At 36.0% G+C, this 22,077-nt stretch overlaps 1 protein-coding gene across 2 annotated transcripts; it reads right to left on the bottom strand.

Moving 5' to 3' along the window:
* Positions 1-999: 999 nt before the first annotated feature.
* On the bottom strand, positions 1,000-7,044 carry STEAP4 (STEAP4 metalloreductase). 2 transcript variants are annotated; one of them, XM_052001508.1, is made up of 4 exons: positions 6,401-7,044; positions 4,030-4,557; positions 2,823-2,987; positions 1,000-2,656 (listed from the first exon to the last, which is right to left on the bottom strand). In XM_052001508.1, the coding sequence occupies exons 1-4, from the start codon at positions 6,851-6,853 to the stop codon at positions 2,390-2,392; spliced, it is 1,413 nt and encodes a 470-aa protein (XP_051857468.1). In that variant the 5' UTR covers positions 6,854-7,044; the 3' UTR covers positions 1,000-2,389. The 2 variants fall into 2 exon arrangements, with proteins under 2 accessions (XP_051857468.1, XP_051857467.1); XM_052001507.1 differs by lacking the exon at positions 4,030-4,557.
* Between the last annotated feature and the right edge of the window lie 15,033 nt (positions 7,045-22,077).

Raw genomic sequence — 22,077 nt, 5'->3', positions numbered from 1 at the left:
CTTCTTCCTCTTCCCTGTTGACGGAACTTCCTTGGAAATAGGATAGAGCCGATCAGACAAGAGTGGTGTGTGAAAGGAGTAAAATGATAAAGTTTCTATGGAATCAGATTTAACAGAAACCAATTTAGCTACTGGACTTGTGCTATTGGTTAATGCCCAAATGTTATAGAATATACTCAGGCAACAACTTATTTGCCAAGCACGATTATTATCCTCAAGACTCCCAAGCTTGAGCTTGGGACTTGGGAGCTTGAGCAGGAACCCCGAGGTGACACTCCCAGGCTATCTTCCACCACACAACTCCCAAAGAACTTTTCCTTTCTCTTAAAATTCGGAATTCCATGGAAAATAAGGCATCAATTTGCTTTAAAAGTTAATGCCGAGATAGAACTGTTTGATAGATTCCACCCACTCACTATAATTTATATTTTGAAGGAGGTATTTGCTAACCCAGATGGTTTTAATTTATTAGAATAACCAATTATTTCTGATACAATGTAACAGATCAGGGATCAGCAACTTGGGAGTCATCATCCTTTTGTATATTTCCTGAGCTAAGTGGGATAATGATCACCACTTTGACTGAACCAGCATAGGCTGTTACTATCACCTGCACACTATACAATGGGTGTGTGATGTGATCTGGGAGCCATAATGGTTGTCCCCTTAGTGTCAAAATGGCACAGCCTGCAGCCCAGCCAATATTTAACAAAAGAAAAAAGTAATGTTAGTTTGTGGTTTTCTAAATCAACAAGCACTGAGCAACAGAGTACCATTTCAGAGTTTCTGTTCCAGTTAGTACCACTGCTTGTAATCCATCAAGGATTCCAGAAAGGGTGGTTTGTGTTATTAGAAAAGGTTTAAGAAACTTTCTCACATATGCTCTCATTTGAGCCTCAAATTCAGCTCTGGTAAGTGGACTGGGCAGAATTCTCACTTTACAGATGAAGGAACTAAGGAGTCAAAGTCTAATGTTCTTTTAAAATTTTTATTTGCCATTGTAAACCATATTAAATAAGATACAAAAGATGTAAGTATTTGAATTTGTAAGATACAAATTTATCATGATACTCTTTTGTTTCTTTTTCATCTTTTTTCTGTTTCTTCTTCCAGTGTGTTCTTACTGACCATTACTATATCCAACTGCTTTGGAATCTTCCATAATCCTTAGTCATCCAGGATTTACAGAATATCAACACTTGAGTGGGAAAGGAGCTTGGTGGCTATCTAATCCAAATCAAACTTGAAAAAAATTCCCTCCATAGTCAATCAATAGGCAATCAACATTTATGTTGCTATTATGTGCTGTGTGCATAGTAGATATAGGGAAATCCAGCACAGCCTTCTTAACAAGCAGTTATCCAGCTTTTACAAGATGACTTCATTGGAGTAATAACTCACTTTAAGAAACCTCTTGACAACAATCAGTTTGCCCCTTTGCACATTCTACCCATTGTTCCAGAAATATGTTGGCTCAAACTTTTACTATTATTTTTAGTATTAAGCCCCTTTAGCAAAAATCACAAATGTACTCAATAATGTACTTCCCTTTGCCTCCCTAAAGATGGTTAACTTTTTTTTTAAACTGTTATATCCCTCTCTTCCTCCTACTTTTTTACTCTCTGCATTTGGAAGACAAGAACATATCTATTTTCTACATGCTAGCTCTTCAAAAACTTGGAAGGCTCATCTCCCACCTGTCTTTTCTTTTGTAGGCCTACTACAATACCTACTATTCCTTCAATCAGTCACCAGTTGTTAGGCTCACGAGTGTTTTAATTCTTATATTTCATCGTTTACAAAAAAGATGAACTAGCATCATGGTAGATAATATTACATGTAGTCAGCCCTGAATGATATTTGGACACATACAAAAAATGAAGCATACAGAAGTAATGAGTCCAATGTGATGCATGTAAGATTAGGTCTTGAATATGTTTCATTATTTGCATTTCTCAGTGGAAAACAAGTTTTGGCAGATTTTATCAAGTTTGCAGGGATTTAGTGAGTGTGCTATATAAGATTAGAGAAACAGTTTTTTTTTCCTGTAGAAATTTATGAAAGAGTAGAGGTCACTAAATAGCCCAATAAAAGGATGCCCCTTTTATTGTCCAGTGAAATTGTGGAATCTTTGAGGTAAGTAGGTTGGCTCTTGTCACAACTGGAGAGAGAGCAAGACAAGGAAGAGTGAGCAAGAGCATGAAAGAAGAGACAGAGAATAGAGTGCAAACTTCTTGCAAATCCCATCAAGAAAGTCAAACATGAAGTCCTCCCATATTGAGAGGAAGAGGAAGAGGAAGAGGAAGACTTAGGGAAGAAGTACATACTCTACTATAAAGATTATAGTATAATCATTCAAGTCCATTGCTGGGAGATGACATTAGCTCCATCACACCTCAGTATTGCTATTTCCTAACTGGATCTTCTTAGAGAGGGAGTTTCTTTCCCAGCCTTGCCGGATCCGTGTAAGGGGCCGATTAAAACATGGCATTATCAGGATGAACTTCAGGAGCAGCACCACAGAGGGAGCGATGAGGCTTATCACATAGGTTGGAGGAAGATACCATACGAGTGGTGGAGGTTTGAGGAATTTATTTGCACCAAACACAAGTGTGTGTACTGTACATAAGATCAGTGTCAGGTAACCAAGTTTGGACTGCAAGGAAGAAACACAGGATACATGTGAAATACCATTTACTTTTAAATGAGCAATAACAAGGCTATTTGTTCATAATTATCAACAAAAATGGTAGAATGATCAACAAATTCTTCTAAAAGAATTTTTTAAAAAGGCGGGGGAAGATATATCTGGAAGTTCTTACCTGGATAAATCGAAATTCTCTCCAGTTCACCATGTTGCTGACTGATGGCAAGGAAGTGATTCCCAATAAGACAAATAAAAAAAATCCCAGTATGCCCAGGGTTAAGCCACCATCATAGCGCCAGACATCAGATGCGAGAAAAGGATCAGTCTTGTTGGATTTTACCTAATAAAAAGTGAGAATATAGTTGTTTTTGCTTTTGATCATGGATAATTTAAGGTAATTACAAAGCCTTTCTACCTCATTAAAAACATTATTGGGTATTGATAGAGAAAGCATAATATCAAAAGTAGCTTCCACAGATAATATGAAAATGGTTTAAATGTTTTTATTGAGAGAAAGTCACAGAATCAAGCAGATTTTCCTCTGCAAAAGACCTTATCTCATAGGTGCAAGCTTCTTGATAGACTTTTTTGCCTTTCTTTATAGCCCCTGTACTTAGGATGGTACCTGGGACACAATAGGTGCCTAATAAGTACTTACTGACTTATTCTGTCCCTCTCTGCACTTATTCAGTGCCTCTGCTCAGCTTGGTAGTTCGTCCTCTCTGAAATTTGATCCTCTGGAGAAGAATTTGATATTTGCTCTGTGTTGCTTCTTTTTAAGGGGACTTATTTTTCCACAGATCAAAGCACTTTTTCAATGGGGATCACCAAGATAACCTCACAATTTGCAAGATCTCTGCTCTAGAGCTTGGACACCTAAGGTGTTAAAAAGGTAAACCAAGATCAAAAGGGGCCACAACTATAGAATCCTGCAGAAAAAAATTCATATATAATTGGGAAATACAATACAACATAGATAATGTTAATCTGAGGTTGTCCAAGTCACATTTCTATTTGAGTTTGATATCATTGATCTAGTCTGTCCCCCTCATGTTACAGAGATCCAGACTAGTTAAGTGACTTGCTGGAGGTCACCTAGATAGTAACTTAAAGATTTAAACCCAATGTCACTGAATCCAATTTTTAAATTACTTTCGAGTTACTTTTAAATTACTCTCTTATTTGCTACAACAGAATTTACAAATGTTATGCTCTCAATCAATTCATACCCAAGCATTTGTAAGTAGAGATTATTGTAGGATTTAATATGTTCCCTCACCCCACAAGTCACTCAGTGGAATGCTCAAGTGGTTGTCATTCCGGCAGGGGAAGGAAAGGCGAGTGAAACATGACCCAAGTTTTTTAAATAAATGACATATTACCTGTTTAATCACTCTGTTGGCCAATTTCCATTTTGCACTATAGCGGTTGGGTAGCCCAAGTGAGTACAGCACATGGAGAAAGGCAAAAGCCAGTGCCGCAAGTCCAAGTTGTTTTCTGCAAAGCATCCAGTGGTCAAGCCAGTTTGGGAAACGACGATATTTGGTGCCTTGGTACAACTGCAGAATGGCAGCAATGAGGCCAGGGAGATAAACCAGGGCAAGAAGAGTGACAGCCATTCCCGCGAAGGCATGATTTAGGATAGAAAAGGCCAAGGTAAAAGTTGTGTCTTTGTTTTGAGTAACGTAGGGGTGGATGACTGATCTTAAAGCATAGTAAATAAAATAGAAAATAAATAAGGCCCCAGAGAGGTATAGAGGGAACTTCCACATTGGAAAGAGCTGTAGAGGATAGTTTTCAATCTCTCTGGCTGTCACAAGACATCCGTGATCCAGTGGAGTAAGACCAAGAGTACGGCTGATGTTCATCACTCTCTGCTTAGATTCCTTGTCATCACCACATACAAATACCTGAATGAAATGATGTTCAGAATGTTTTCAGCTAGATATTAAGATCCTGTTATAAAAGTCATACTCTTTAAAAATTTAAAGTCCTTGGTAATTTCCCAAGAAGTTACTAGAATAACATTAATAATTAATTTTATGTAAATCCCTTTGACATATTTTGAAACAGTAATACAAGGACGTATGTGTATATATATATAAGGAAAGGAAGAATGAAATGGTTAGCCAAGTAATGCACCTGCAAAGTTCTGTGGTTCCCCCCATCTCTATTCCTGCCTTTTTATAATAATGACAACTGATACTATCTTGTACAACATGGGGTCCCATTTCACTGAAAGGCCAGTTTGAAGTGGGATTATTTGTACAAATGAGACGGTTATCCTTTGTATCTCTATATAATCTATCCTATTTAAAGATGTATCATCTTAGTCAATTTTCACTAGATATAATGTATTTCCTAAGCAGCCTGAAAAGTTATTATAACTTAAAGACAATCATTCTGGAGAGCCAAGTGTTTTGGATAGCTGGAGGTTTATTTCTTTAAAGAACTCAAATGTTTTAAACTACTTTCTGAAACCTTTCTGAAATGACTTATATTTTCCCTTATCTTCTTAAATGACACATTGTTTAACCTTTTCTTGACTACAAAGTAAAAACTGTTTTTACATGTAAATGTAAACAAAACAAAACAAAACAAAAAAAAAAACCTCTAGCTTCTAGATTAGAAGCAAGGTTTAGCTCTTGGGCCAGACAAAACCCCAAACTATATGGATTTGGCCTGGGGCTCTTAGTTTGTACTTAATCCTTGTTGGAATCACCTGAATTGATCTATACTGTAATGCCTCTAGAACTGCTGGAGTAGACCTACCTGTCTCTGTGAAATTGTTTTTTTGATTGCTATATTTATAAGCAGTGAGCTACAGTGGAGAAGTCCTGGATTTGGAAGGACGGAAATAAATATTAGGTGCCTACTATATGCTGGTCACTATACTAAGTGTTTGTCTCAATTGGATCTTCACAGAAACACTGGAAGAGAGATACTATTTATTATAATCTCCCTTTTATAACTGGGGCAAAGACATTAAATAATTGACCCAGGACGACACTTCTAGGAAGTGTCTTGAGGTTGGATTTAAACTCTTGGAGCTAGAAGACCCAGCTATGTTCAAATACCATTTATACTACTTATTATCTTTATGACCTCGGACAAATACTTCTCCCAGACCTCAGTTTGCTCACTTGAAAAATCTCCCAAGATCCTTTCTAGCTCAAAATTTTTGGTTTTATGAGGGCATCTAGTTTTTATAACCTTTCTGTCTCTTTCCTCAATATCAGGCTGTCAGTCTCTCTGCTTGAACAAAGCAAATCTAGCCTCAAGCAAATCTTTAACTTTGTGATCCTGGACAAGTCATTATTGTGTAAATTATCTGTAAAATGAGGATAATGATAGCACAAGGTGCTAAGCATCAGATGAGATGATATTTATCATGAACTTTGCAAAACTTAAAATTACATCATCATTATCTCTAGCAGTCTTTTTTGTCCCTTAAAATTTACTCCTTTTAATGTGCTGTGGGAAATGAAAGAGCCATTAAGCAAACTTCGTGAGTTTGAAGTTTAAATGGGTAGCACAAGACATGTTAAGGGGTTCTCCTAAGAGAAAAATGCACAAGCTTTAATGTTTATGAATTCTGTGGTTGCTATTTTGCCCATTCAGAAGCTTTTTTTTTATTTCCTTCTGGGACCCAGTTACATACTATAGATGCCAAGTTGATGAGTTTAAATTATAGTTATTTTATTTAAAAAATGCCACTCTATATATGGTAGCAGATTCATCATTTAATCTTACCTGCCTGCTTCCATCCAGGTGGCCTGATTGGAGAGCCCAGGCTGAGATTGTATTAAATGCTTTCACGACTTTGGCTCCTGGAACCAATTCAGCAAGATATTCTGCATTGGATTCAGGATACTGATTAATTTTAAGGTTGTTGCTGATGTCTACCAATATTTTTCCTTGGAGTTCCTCAGTTAACTTTCCAAGAAATTTGTAATGATCCCTATGGATTGCTATAATTATAATATCAGACCTCTGGGCAGCTTCTGCATGGCTCAAGACTTCAATTTCTTTGTGGTGCAAACTGGACAGCTCAGGATTTCGGCTTCCAAAGACCACAGAGTAGCCACATTGGAACATCTTAAGGCCTAGTGATCTTCCAAAGTCTCCTGTTCCAAACACACATACTGACTCTTGCTTGTCAGAAGAGTTCACTTTCATGGCAAAAGAAGTATGATTTTTCTCCATAACTGCAATATAAAAGCACAAATAACAAAATGTGAATTTTCTAACAAGAATTTATAAAAACTCTATAAATCTATAAACTCTATAAAACTCACCAATTCCTACCAGGAAATAATTTTACCAACATGTACATGGGTATGTATACATAAACTGGGTCTTTAAGACTTGGACATGATTAAAATGACTGAACAATAACAAAATACATGTAATACACACACACATATATATATGAATGAAGATTGACAGAACATGTGAAATGATATTAAGTTAAAAAATGTTACTATGTTCCCAAAAAATGTACTAGATCCTCAGTATCAGGATACTGAGAAAGGGAAAACCATGGTCCTATACCCTTGAGCTTTTATTTTAATGGGAGAGAGCATTTTCTTAAAAATATATATATACATAAAACATATATACATTGCAAATAGGAGTTGAATTAATGGGGCAGAGGAATCGAGTCCCAAATCTTAGTACAATTTCAAGCTATTTTAAGTTTAAAAGACTTTTGGATGTTCTATATCTCATGTGTATTTGCATGTGTATATATGCATGTTACAATATGTTCCAAAGTCTTTTCAAATCTGCTATAAATATTTAGATTGATAAAGCCAGTGGAATAGGTAAGCAGTGAACATGATCGAGCAGCCAAGCAGATAGAAAGTTTTCCTGGGAACGAGGAATATTGGGAATTCCAGTTAGCTTCTTGCCCCTTGTTCCCTTTTCCAGGCTTGTTGGGACTGGATTCCCTTCCAGGGCCCTTATGATCCACCTTCATTGACCAGTTTCATCACATAGAACACTCAAATCTTCAAGCTTTCACCTTTCCTTCTTAGATTCCCCAGTTTCCTTTAACAGTCAGTTCACTATTTAACATGTAAAGAACTGCTTGCCATCTGGGGGAGAGGGCGGACGGAGAGAGGGGAAAAATCGGAACAGAACTGAGTGCAAGGGATAATGTTGTAAAAAATTACCCTGGCATGGGTTCTGTCAATAAAAAGTTATTTAAAAAAAAAAGAGTCAGTTCAATTCTCGCCTTCTGCAAAACACCACTCTTGGTCTTCCCAGCTGCTAATGCCTTCCCCTTTCAGATTACCTTCCATGTGTAAAGTTATTTATATGTCACTCTCCCATAAGAAAACTCTTTGAGGTAGGGACTTTTTTTGCCCTTATAAACCCCTGGTGCACAGTGCCAGGAAAATATAAATGCAATTAATTTAACCTTTCTGTTCCTGAAGCAATCGGGTTGCAAAGAAGGTGCTGATCTGAGTGTGTCAAAAGTTCTTTCCACTGATGAATTCTATAAGCTGTATATTCTAAAATATTTATAGCAGCTCACTTTGTACTGGCAAAGAACTGGAAATTAAGGCGATATAAGATTGAGTCAAAAAATAATCATTCAAAGAGCTATGAATTTATCTCTATGCTGAAATTTCCCAGCAGACCTTTATGTTATTTGAGATGTTCATATGACTATATACCAGCCATCTAAGGAGTAGATTCCCCCTCACTGGGAGTCTTCAAGCAAAAATTAAAATGACCACTTCATGAATATGTTGTGAATTTTATTTTGTTTTGAAGAAACTTGAGGTCCAAAGAGATTCATAGACTCATAGAATCTCTGCAGGGAAAGGGCTACCTAGAGTCACCTAATCATTAGAGCCATTATAATTCTTACCTTAACAAGATTATTTCACAACATATTCATGAAGTGGTCATCTTAATCTTTGCTTGAAGACTCCCAGTGAGAGGGAATCTACTCCTTCTTGAGAGAGCCCATTCCACATTGGGGCAGCTCTAATTCTTGGGAAGTTCTTCCTTAAGTCAAGACTCCATTTTCCTCTTTATACACATGAAATACTTTAAAATAACTAACCTGTCTTCTTTAAGTTTAACATCTCCAAGCTACTAGGATAGATCATTTCTCAAATGGCATGGTCTAATTTCTAAGATCCCAATTTCTCTTCTTTCTCAAGCTTACCAATCAAGGGACTTTTGGGGTCACATAAGTAGGAATGTATATTCAGAATTCAGGAGACTTAAAGACTATTAGATGCCACTATCATTTTACACAAGAAGCAATGCTAAGTCGGCAGAAATGGGATTTACACAGAAGTCTAGTACTAGATCTGATATTCTTTTGATTTTTCTTCAAATTTTAAATCATATTGTTCCCTAATTGATTGATTGGTCAGGATATGAACAGGCAGTTTTGGGATGAAGAAATCAAAGGTATAAAAGAAATGCTCTAAATTATTGATTAGATGAATATAAATTAAAACTTTGAGATATCATCTCATAGAGATTGGCTAAAATGATAGGAAGGAAAAATGACAAATCTTGGAAGAGATATGGAAAAATGGTACCCTAATATGCTGTTGGGGAAACTGAACCAATTAAGCCAATTTGGAGAACAAGCTAGAATTTTGCCATAGAGTTAAAAAACAAAAACAAATAAAGATACTTTTCTCATTATGTTCAGGGAAAAAGGAAAATAACCTAAATATTCTGAAATATAATAGCTCATTTTGTACTAAAATATAATATGATTGTGATTATATGCTATGTGATTATATACTATTATGTTGTAAGAATATTACGAAGAGCTAGATTTTAGAAATAACAAGACTTGCATGAAACAATGTTAAAAAAGTGAAATGAGCAGAACCAAGAGAACTATGAGAAATTATTTCTGATATTTATAAAACAATAGCCAATTAATAACCAATTGTATTAGGACCAAGGTTTTCCCCTTTTCCACCAGAAACAAACCAGTATGGGAAATCTTTAACCTACACCAAATTTGGGCTAATGGATGCATTCCTATTCGTTGTGTTTGCCCAGACAGGTCTGGGAAGTGTCAGTTCTCCCTTTTGTTAGACAGATGTCAATTCTCATCAGTATAATATTCATTTTATCATCAATTATAAACCAATCAGACTTAATTGCCACCCTCAGAACACTATCCTTTGAAGGGAGAGTCCATTGCCATGAGCTGTTGAGAGATAGCCAATGACCATCCTTTTATTAAAATGCTGGCATTAACAAAACTGTTAAATTATTAGGTCTCGGAATCTTTTTAAACATTACAGAACATTGGATATAGAAACAGCAGTATTGTTCAAATAACCATCAACAACTAAGCTATTTTGAGTACTATAAACATTCAAATTAGCTTCAAATTTTAATTATGATAACCCTTTTATGTTCAGGTCTATAATTCAGGAATTTTGCCATTATTTTAGTTTTACATTATATTTATATTATATTTAAGTCAGGAGTTGAGTATAGTTTAGGGATCCGTAGAGTCTTCACTCTTTTAGATGGTCTCCAAGGTCAAAAATACTAATATAAAGGTACTATTTTATTTTACAGGATGGTTAATAGATAACCTGTATAAACAAATGAACCAACAAACAAAAAAACCACATTAAAAAAAAGCCCATATTAAAAAAAGCTCTTGGGTAGGAACCTTCAGAAACTGGAATCCTGAGATCAAATAATTTGATAACCTCTATGCTAAATAAATGTGAGCTAACTAGTAACCCATATCTTACTTGTTTCTTATATAAAAATCATATTTGAAAATACTTCAGGTATGTACTGTACTAAGGCTAGTATTACAAAGAAAAGCTAATGTAAATGCATCTTGTCAGGCAGAAGTAAAAAGTTTTTATGGGTGACTTTCATTTGTAATTTTTTCCACTTTTAAAAAAATCATTTTTCAAATAAAGTAACTCGAGGGTTTCGATGTAATAAAACTGAGCTGGGATATACACCATTATAATTTATTTTTGTTCAGGTTCAAAGAAATAATACTAAACAGAAGAGATAAAACACTAAGAATATTAAAAATGTTGATTCATTATATAGGAGTACAATCAATCAGTTTTTCTCAGGGGCATTATTTACTCTCTATGAAAGGTTTCTGAGTTCAGAGTTTCAGTAGGATATTTAATTGGTCCCTTTGTTGAAAAAATGCAATTTGCCCCCAAGACCACAAATCTAGAACTCAAAGAGACCTCAGAAGCTACCTAGTTCAACTTCTTAATTTATAGATGAAGAAACTGGGGGTCAGGCGAGGTTAAGAAAACATGCTCAAGGCCAAGGGATAATTAGAATCCAAGTCCTCCTGCCTCAGAGCCAATGAGCTTTCCATTGTGCCACATTACATCTAGGGTCATGCAAGAGTAAATGAGATTTTAAAATTGTGTGCACATATACATACATGTGAGTTTGTATGTAATTTTATGTATATATAATGTATTCTCTCTCTCTCTCTATATATATATATATAGCTTTACATATACAGACATACATTAGATCTATATGCATGAATTACAAGCTTGATTTTTTTACATCAAGTAAAACAGGAAACTTGAACTTCAAATAAAGAAATCTACAAATCGGGGAAGTATATAAACCTAGACTCACAATTATCATCACCACCACTCTGAGTTTTCCACACAGCACTCTTCAGAAAGGAAAAATTTGGCTAAAAAAAATCCCTGGTTCAGTATGACAGGATTGTGGGGGCTTTTCCAGGTACTAACTTGAGGCAGAACTAAGGTTCTCCTCGGCTGGGTCAGACAAAGACATTTCTTAAAAATGGGATCTCTTCCATTTCCCCAACCCTCAAATGCTTATATTCCAAATTTAGTCCTCAACCCTCATTGCTGTGTATGAGAAAAAAAGTAGTATCTGGAGAAGGAAATGGCAGTCCAATATCTTAGCCAAGAAAACTCCAAATGGACATGACATGGAAGAATGAGACAAGACTGAAATAATTCAACAAATTAAATAGCATCTCTCATTTTCCCATCAGCCTCATCAACCCAAGTTTTGTATTTTGCCAAGAAGTTTGCCTAACCCAATAATCTCTCCTCCCTTTTTCTTTAACAAAGGTCAATAGAAATAGCTCGAAACATATTGCTTGCCATCTTTTTATATCTTATATTGTGTAGAATTTTACACAGCTAAAGATTGCTTTTTTGTTGTTGAATATTATAAACTTGCCTTTGGTAGGTTCCCTGAAAATATATTTTAAAAATTCTCATAGTAGAGACTTGTGACAAGACGTTTTATTCTTTTGTATTTGTTCTTTCCAGTTTGAAGATTTTGAATATTTGATAGTGGTGTAAATAATATTATTCCTAACTTTTCGTTGATAAATATTGTGTCTGAGCCAGTTATGAGCCATACTAGTCGATGTTAAGTAGGATTTATTAGTTGAGTTCTTGAGGATATACTTTTGATTATATGTCTTTTTTTATAGTATGGGGGGGGGGGACATGGGGACAAATAACAATTTGTAAGCACAGGGACAGCTTGTTAAGATTAGGTAGCTGATCTCTTCTTTGTGTGCGTATAATTTCCATTGAGTGCTAAGATCTGAGAAAACCTTTTAATTTTTAATTTTTTTATTTTTAGTAGCAATGGCCTACTCCTAGATTTCTATCAAACAGATTTCCACAGACAACTCCAAATCTCAGTTATCACATGGATCCATTCCGATTCCATTCTGAGATATTTGCCTATGCAAGGCAAACCCCCTCGTTATTTAAAAAATTCAGTAGCTATTTTTAGCCTTTACTATTGTTCAATGAGTCACAGCATGTTTGTACCAGGTTTGCTTTGTAATTATTGTAATTTTAAAGAATGAATGTCTAATCCATCCCTTTCCTCTTTATTTCACAATTAATCTTGGCAGCTTTAAAGTTATGGCCCTGTGTTTCATTAATATTGTATAGATTTGTTAATCTGATTTCCATGTCTGTTATGTTCTGTTTTGCAATTCCAAAGTATATATTAAGGCTTATTACATAGTTGCTAATTGCTTTAAACATGTTATTCTCATTAAAAATTTCAGAATATATCTGTCTGATTGTATCGTGTGTGTGTGTGTGTGTGTGTGTGTGTGTGTGTGAGACATACATGCTTTATTATTTCTCAACATTGTGTTGGAAGCATATTTCAAAGAACAGTTTTCTAGGTGTACAGCTTTGTCAAAACAAGACCATTTTATATATGTCAACAACCATGAATTCAGAATTGAATCTGTATGGGCAATTGCAATAATTGTATTGTAATTATTGCAATAATTGAATTACAATAATCTGCATGGGCAATGTAAATGTTAATACATCTTGTTCAATAACACCTCTTTACACTTTACACTCTTGGGACATTTACACTTTTACACCCCCCTGGGACATTTTTCATAAATGTTTATTTCCCCATTACCATGTGTGTGTGAGAGACAAAGACAGAGAGAGATGGAGGTTGTATAAAGCACATAAAATATGTAATTAATTAGGCACATGTATTATGTGTATCTGTTTTTTTTTTTTTTTCTGAGGCAATTCGGGTTAAGTGACTTGCCTATATATGAACAGACAATTCTCAGACAAAGAAATTGAAACTATTTATGGACATATGAAAATATGCTCCAAATCATTATTAATAAGAGAAATGCAAATTAAGACAACTCTGAGATAACACTACATACCTGTCAGATTGGCTAGAGTGACAGGGAAAGATAATGATGAATGTTGGAGGGGATGTGGGAAACCTGGGACACTAATGCATTGTTGGTGGAATTGTGAACACATCCAGCTATTCTGGAGAGCAATGCGGAACTATGCTCAAAAAGTGATCAAACTGTGCATACCCTTTGATCCAGCAGTGTTTCTACTGGGCTTATATCCCAAAGAGATACTAAAGAAGGGAAAGGGACCTGTATGTGCCAAAATGTTTGTGGCAGCCCTGTCTGTAGTGGCTAGAAGCTGGAAAATGAAAGGATGTCCATCAATTGGAGAATGGCTGGGTAAATTGTGGTATATGAACATTATGGAATATTATTGTTCTGTAAGAAATGACCAGCAGGATGAATACAGAGAGGCTTGGAGAGACTTACATGAACTGGTGCTAAGTGAAACGAGCAGAACCAGGAGATCATTATATATCTCAACAATGATACTGTTTGAGGATGTATTCTGATGGAAGTGGATCTCTTCGATAGAGAGAGCTAATTCAGTTTCAATTGATCAAGAATGGGCAGAAGCAGCTACACCCAAAGAAAGAACACTGGGAAATGAATATAAACTGTTTACATTTTTGTTTTTCTTCCCGGGTTATTTTTACCTTCTGAATCCAATTCTCCCTGTGCAACAAGAGAACTGTTTGGTTCTGCAAATATATATTGTATCTAGGATATACTGTAACCTATTCAACACGTAAAGGACTGCTTGCCATCTGGGGGAGGGGGGGAAGGGAGGAAGTGAAAAATTGGAACAGAAGTGAATGCAAGGGATAATGCTGTAAAAAAGTACCCTGGCATGGGTTCTATCAATAAAAGTTATTTTAAAAAAATAAATAAATAAATAAGTGGCTTGCCTAGAGTCACACAGCTAGGAAGTAAGTTGTCAAGTGTCTGAGGCCAGATTTTGAACTCGGGTCCCCCTGACTTCAGGGCTGGTGCTCTAATCACTGCACACCTAGCTGCCCCATTAGGCCTGTATTTGGAGAGATCACTGATGTTCTATTTTATAATAGGTTTGTGATGTCACAAAAATGGATTTGTATGAGAGGAAACTCTTTTGCTAGCAATCCTTATGTCACTGTGCAACTCTGGATGTTGGGTTGGTCCTGTTGCTTGCCAGTTTTGGAAGGAAGCTAGAATTTCAATCTCTTCCCTTGGCATATATCTGCTACATAATTTGTCGTATTTATAACGTACAAGCTTTGTTTTTCATTTCACTAAACTTGTAGTTTCATTGTACCAGCCTTCTCGCTTTGGGGGTTTTCTCCTTTGATTTCTTTGCCCCAAGCTTTTGTAGCAAAGTTTTTAAGCTTCTGTAGCAAAGGTTTGATTTATTGTAGGGTATGATCCAAGAGCGCAGTTGCTTCTTGGCTCCACCCAGCTTTCGTTTCCATGGAAGCTGGGGTAGTTGCCACAACCCTGCTGAGACACAGATGCTTTAGTAGTCACCTGTTGAGATTCTGCCCTCTGCTATTCTCCTGGGTTTCTTAGCCATCATCTACTACAGGTCCATTCTGTTCCTGGCCAGGATTGCCTGAGGAAAGCATTATTACTCTTTTTGGAGGGAAGATGCCTTTGGCTACTTAATGTATTTTCAGCTTTAATTAAATAATCCCACAGTCCAGAAGGGTCCCTGAAGTAATTGTAGTACCTTCTGGCTCTTCCTCCTTTTTGAAAATTCTCTAGCCCCCACTCCTAACTGGTAGCGGAAGTGAATCCCTACCATTTTTCATCTCTTCTACATACTAGATGCAATACTTTCTGCCAGCTCTTTCTAAGGCCATATATACACACTTTCTCATTTCTATCCTATTAGCTTCTATCATCAACATCACCACAAAGCTCTTATTCTCCTTTGTAGGAACTCTTATGTTATAGGATTTTAGCATTACAAGGGATTTTAAAATAACTTAGTTCAGTAGTACCTCATTTTATAGAAATAGCTCTGAAAAAAATGGTTGTCTAACTTGTAAAAAAGGAAAAGAAAGGACTGCCACTGCATGTGGAAGACTGCTAATCAATGTTGGAGATGTAGTAGCTGATGCTATATTGTTTTGTCTGTTTTCTCTGGCAAGTCTTTTGACTAGAAAAAAGAAAACAGAAGTATCTGGGTTGACATTCAACTTATAGAGATTATAAGAAAGTGATAATGATAGCTAGAAATTACATAGAACTGATCCTTGCAACCACCCTGGGAAATAGATATGACCAAACAAGAACTAGAGATCACTATTGACCACAAAATAGATCAAATTGAAAAGTTTTCGTACAAACAAAACAAATGCAGACAAGATTAGAAGGGAAACAAACTGGGAAAATATTTTTATAGTCAAAGGTTCTGATAAAGGCCTCATTTCCAAAATAAGAAATCAAGCCATTCTCCAATTGATAAATGGTCAAAGGATATGAACAGACAATTTTCAGATGATGAAATTGAAAATATTACCACTCATATGAAAGTGTTCCAAATAACTATTGATCAGAGAAATGAAAATTAAGACATCTCTGAGATACCACTACACACCTGTCAAATTGGCTATGATGATGGGAGAAAATAATGATGTTGGAGGGGATGTGGGAAAACTGGGACACTGATACATTGTTGGTGGAATTGTAAACACATCCAGCCATTCTGGAGAGCAATTTGGAACTCTGCTCAAAAAAGTTATCAAACTGTGCATACCCTTTGATCCAGCAGTGTTTCTACTGGGCTTATACCCCAAAGAGATACTAAAGAAGGGAAAGGGACTTGTATGTGCCAAAATGTTTGTGGCAGCTCTGTTTGTAGTGGCCAGAAGCTGGAAAATGAATGGATGCCCATCAATCGGAGAATGGTTGAGTAAATTGTGGTCTATGAATGAGATGGAATATTATTGGTTCTGTAAGAAATGACCAGTAGGATGAATACAGAGAAGACTGGCGAGACTTACATGAACTGATGCTAAGTGAAATGAGCAGAACCAGTAGATCATTATATACCTCAACAATGATACTGTTTGAGGATGTATTCTGATGGAAGTGGATCTCTTCGATAAAGAGAGCTTTAATTGATCAAAGATGGACAGAAGCAGCTACACCCAAAGAAAGAACACTGGGAAATGAATATAAATTGCTCGCATTTGTTTTTCTTCCCAGGTTATTTATACCTTCTGAATCCAATTCTTCTGTGCAACAAGAAAACTGTTCGGTTCTGCACATATATATTGTATCTAGGATATACTGTAACCTATTTAACATGTAAAGGACTGCTTGCCATCTGGGGGAGGGGTTGGAGGGAGGGGAAAAAATCATAACAGAAGCGAGTGCAAGGGATAATGCTGTAAAAAAATTACCCAGGCATGGGGTCTGTCAATAAAAAGTTATTAAAAAAAAAAAAAAAGATTCTATTATCATTCCCATCTAGTTGCTTTGATGAGTTCAAGTCAGACCAGATGATTTCCTTAGTTACTGAAAGAACCAGATGTGGTTTGTCATCTTTGAAAGAATGAAAGACTGGGTAGGGGCACATAGTCTTGATTTTCATAAATGAAAAGGCAGGTGATCCTGTCAACTATAGACCAATTAATTCGATTGATTCCTGATCAAATGAAATCAATGTCAAATCAGATCAAAATAGCTGCACTTCTAAAAATTAAAGGATGATTAGTGAACACCCAGAAAAGGATACAGTGAACAAAATGCCAAATTAATTTCTTTCAGATCTTGTTTTGCCAAAACTAAATTTATTCCCCCATCTGACAAGGTTATGAAATTAGTAGATATGATGAATGCTATAGAAATGGTTTACCAATATGTGAACAAATTATCTGAAAGTCATTGATATGATTGTTGTGGAAAGAATGGGGAAATATGGTTTAAGGTAGCTAAATGGATTTGGAACTGGCCAAATAGCTGGATCTAAAGAGTAGGCAGATTTGATTTGGAGGGAGGTCTCTAGTATGATTCACCAATGATCTTTACTTAGCATTGTGGCATATAATACTTTTAAAAATCACTTTTGTTTGGCATTTTAAAAATTACACGATTCTTATCAAGATATCAGTTGGCAAACTTGATCAACTTGCTACAAAGCTAGAAGTGCTAATGGCTCCAAACCTCTGGAGTATTAGGTTGAATCTTATAAGATGAAATCTAGTAGTGATAAAGTCTTCAAAAATTCACTTCAAACACAGAGTAAGAAAGTAATGGTTTAGCAATGGTTTTTCCCGGAAAACTTTCTGGAGATGGATTCTCCAGTTCAAAGCAAAGAAATCTTAGGCTTTTCTTCCTTTTTTTCCTCCCTCCTTTAACTTCTTCCTCCCTCCATCTCTTCTTTCCTCTTTCCTTTCCCCCTTCTTTCTTTTCTCCTTCCCTGCCTCCTTTTTTATTTTCTTCCAAGAAATGGTCATACCATAGGAGTTACTAGTTGAAGGAATAAGGGCTTCTTCAGGAGGTAATGTTTTCCCTCTCCTGGACCAATTCAAGCAAAAGCTAGATGAACTCTTTGTTGGATGTGTTGTAGTATTCTTCTTCACTTATGATTTCAATTAAGATGATCTGAAGTGGCTCCCACTGAGATTCTGTGGGACCAAGAGAAGTAAAAAGACTTGTTCTTGGCATAAGCAGTAAATGGAAAAGGAAGTATTCAAATCCAGGCCGCCTTCTGGCTATAGAGCCAGTATTTTATACATTTAATTACACCACTTGTGCTTATCTCTCTCCATATTATCTTAAGATGATCTCTGCTTCAGAAGTTAGCCTTCAATTATGGAATATTTGCTCCTAGCACTACTTGTTTATCTTAGATTCCCCTCCCCCCAAAGTACATAAATTCCATAATTTAATTAGCCTCTTTTTGGGAAGCAAGGGCACAAAGCCTTAAAATTCTGAAATGGGACAGAACTACTGTTTATTCAATATTTGTAAAAAAAAGAATTCTTTATCCTTCCTTATGTTTTATTATTCCTTCTGGGACAGCTAAGTAGCACAAGCCTGTCCAAATGTGGCATTAGAACCTCACTAGCTGTGTGAGCCTGGGCCAGTCTTTAACCCGTTTGTTTCAATTTCCTCATGTGAAGGAACAACCGAGTTGAAGTGAGCTGAAGGAAATGGCAAACCCCTCCAGTGTCTTTGCTAAGAAAATCCGAAAGGGTCATGAAAAGTCGGCTACAACTGAAACAACTAAAGAACAAAAATTCCCTTTGAATCTAGACTGTAAAGTCCTTGATACCTCCCAGCCCCTTGTAATGTGTACATGCCATCAATTAAATGTTTCTTTTAATATAAGGAAAAGCAGATGAGAGTTTTGCATTCATGCAAAAAAAATCGAGGCAGTTTATGACAACCCATTTAAGTGATAGTGGGAAAAGCAGGGAAAAAAGAAATTCATTGTTTTTTAAACTTGAACATATGGTTCTTTGCAATTCATTAAGGACTGACTCCTGTATTCTTACTCTCCTAGGAAATGCAAAATTTGGCAAGTTTAAACACAAGACTTTCTGATAGGCACAAATGAGTGCAAGGGAGTTAATAGAGACTGGACTTCAGATACTGCTAACAGTTTACAACAGAAAATTAAAACATCCCAATTAATGAATATACCAATAGTACCTTTGTTTGGGGGCAGATCAGCGTTTACCTAAAATCAATAAATGTATTAACTGTCTGCTATGTACTGGACACTGTGCCAAGGAACATGGACACAAAAGTCAAAAAGCAGTCCCCATCTTCAAACAGCTTACATTCTGGGCATGAGAAAATGGGAAACAGATTAGAAGTTATGCATAACTTTCTAATTATTTCTGAAATCAGATGTGGCATGCATGATGCCTCATTTTAAGAAAATCCAATGGACAAAAAAAATTCCTGACATATATAGGCTAAATTAAATTCTGACTATGTTATCAAAGAAAGTTTACTTTAGAGGGAAAGAGACTTACAGCAGGATTTCTTTAATAAAGCTTCCTTAATGCATTTGGGTACTGTTTACAAATCACTTATTCCTTTTGAAGATCAAGCAGAAATGAGGTTAACACATGAAACTGAAAATGAAAATATAAAACTGAAATAATATAAGCCAATGGGAGAAAATAATTCTGATTATGCAGTTCCTTAAGAACGCATGTATTTTATAGGAGGAATTATACAGGTGCACAGGGAGATGGGAAAGCTAAGGCAAGGAGAGATTGCCCAAGGTCATATACCATTTTCTTTTCCAGACTTGTGTTACCTATGAATTCATACTGCTTCTCATTCCATTTAGTTTAAATAATTTAGAACAAGTCTGTAGCAAAGTATGATCCTGGTTTCCGATCTTTATTTTTATTTTTAAACAGGAAAAAAAAAAAAGCTACCAAGGTTACCGATGGCCATAAGACAAGAAATCCCATATATGGACCATAACCAACTCAATGAACTTGTGAGAAGCCCATGGCTAAGCAACTACTTAGTCATATCAGCTATCTGGTAAGCAAATTCTATGTCATGTGGCAGTCTAAATTATTTATAATTATTTTTAAGCTTCCTTTAAAAGAACATAAGGACACAAGGCAGTTTACTGAAGCCCTATGCACAGAGTTGGACATATCCTTCAAATGGGGTAAAACTTCCAAGTGACACATTGGTACTATGCCTATGGTATTCATCAGGCAGCTAGATAGCTCAGTAGATACAATGGTGAAGAGTAGAGTAAGGAAAACTCGATCTTCCCGAGTTTAAATCTGGCCTCAGACACTCAACTAGCTGTATAACCTTGGACAATTTTATCTCAGTTTCCTCATCTGTAAAATGAGCTAGAGAAGGAAATGATAAACCATTCCAGTATCTTTGTGAGGAAAACTGAAAATGGGGGTCATAGAATTGGACATGACTGAACAACAAAAATGCAGTGGGAGACTTTTCATTAATACTATCTGTCCCCCTTTAAGGATCTAAGTGAAGATCAATGATATAGGCTTCTTGTAGGTCATATTATTCATACTTGAGCCGATTCATGATTTATTTGTGGTATATCCCTTGAAATATAATATTCCTAGTTTCCCTTCAGATCTTGTGAATGTATGTTGCCACAGTTATTTAGATCTCAGCTACATTTGCCGAGATAAAATAAGACTGTCTTGTGATTCACTGACCAAGTTTTTAATCATATAATTTCATTTATTTACAGTCTAGGCTGGTTAGTTCAGTCATTTAGAGTATAATGTTAATGAGAGGGATGGTCATGGATTCTCTATCTATATATCTCAATTATCTTTGTATTGAGGGGGGAAAAATCCATTAATCACAGACACCATTCCTGATCACAACCAAACATCTTGGTAAGGTGAGCCTATGCAGAGTTTGCCTTTACAATTAATGAGTATGCTGATCGTACCCGTGTTTGGGGCCAGATCTACTTTTATCAAAAAAAAAAAAAAAATTAAAAGTATCTTAAATGCCCTCTATGTCCTAGGTACTGTGCCAAGGAACATGAACACAAAAGTCAAAAAGCAATCCCTATCTTCAAACAATTTATATTCTTCTGAGGGTATACAACATGCAAATAAATCTAGATAAAGCCAACTATACAATGGATAAATAGAGGAATTAACAGAGGGAAGGCACTGGAATTAAGTTTTTCTTTTTGTCATTCAACAAATATATTTTGTAAACATGCTTTCAGATCTATAATTGGAAGCCAGGTAATGTGGGGAAGGAACTGACAAGGGCATTCCCTCAGTTTTAAGGCATGTGCACTGATCTTGCTGTCTCCCTTTTCAGGTCTCTGTAAACATTCTGAATGTATGGGAGGCATGAGCTGTAAGCAGCCATAGGCAATTTCAGTGGGGCCAAAAAGCTCTAGAACATAGTCTTAAGTTTTGGTGTGACTCAGTAGGCTATTACTGTTATATCCCTTCAGATCAATCAGCTACTCTGTTAATTTATTAATTAATTAAGCATCAGGCACTGTGCCAAGATATAAAAATAAAAAATTGAAATAGCCTCTGAAGTTTATGTGCTATAACTAGATTATAACTGCTTCGTTTTCCCAAGGCTAGCTTCTAGTGCAGAACTGGTGACCCCCCCCCAACAAACTTCATATTAAAAATGGCCCAGAGATTAGATAAAGAACTGGAGAACAGAATATTTTCTCCAGCATAATTATCCCCATTTTTAAGTTGAGAAAATTGTAGCAAACTGGAAGTGACTTGCTCAGGGTTATATAAGCTAGTAAAACACATTTGAAGTCAGATCTTCCCGATTCTGGGTCCAGGGCTTCATCCTCTATGTCCCCAACTTTCTCTTGTGGGAAATGAAGCATTCTCAAACTACACAGATAAGAGAAGAAATAACTCAAGGAGACCATTGTATCTGATAACCATAACTCACAAAGACCATTGTATCTGATACCTCAGGGACCTTTTGGCGCCTTCATTAAGTTTAATCAATTATTCTATATATTCATCCTCTATGGATAGGAAAGCAGGATAAAATGAGTCTTTAAGTGAAATAAATGGCAGTAACAAGGCTCTGACCTTCAGGCCTCTTGACAACTTTTCACATCACATGTCAGTATGATTTAAAACGCAAGGAACATCATTGCCTTGAGCAAGTTTTTTTTAATCACAGACTTGCTAACAAGTAAGACTGGTTCCTTTCCATTTGTTTGCATGGTAATATTGCCTGCAGACACCTATTTTATATAATATAAAGCAATCACACTGTTCCT

The sequence above is a fragment of the Antechinus flavipes genome, chromosome 5 (genome assembly GCF_016432865.1).
Source record: "Antechinus flavipes isolate AdamAnt ecotype Samford, QLD, Australia chromosome 5, AdamAnt_v2, whole genome shotgun sequence".
Taxonomy (NCBI): domain Eukaryota; kingdom Metazoa; phylum Chordata; class Mammalia; order Dasyuromorphia; family Dasyuridae; genus Antechinus; species Antechinus flavipes.
Note: the sequence above shows the minus strand (reverse complement) of the source record. Positions and strands in the feature narration are given on the sequence as shown.

Excerpts from the sequence above, each read along its gene's own strand:
- STEAP4 (XM_052001508.1), bottom strand. The coding sequence starts at position 6,853 with ATGGAGAAAAATCATACTTCTTTTGCCATGAAAGTGAACTCTTCTGAC. Across the intron at positions 4,558-6,400 it reads ACCTGGATGGAAGCAGGCAG|GTATTTGTATGTGGTGATGA; the intron begins GTAAGATTAAAT and ends CATTTCATTCAG. Across the intron at positions 2,657-2,822 it reads GAGAATTTCGATTTATCCAG|TCCAAACTTGGTTACCTGAC; the intron begins GTAAGAACTTCC and ends TCTTCCTTGCAG.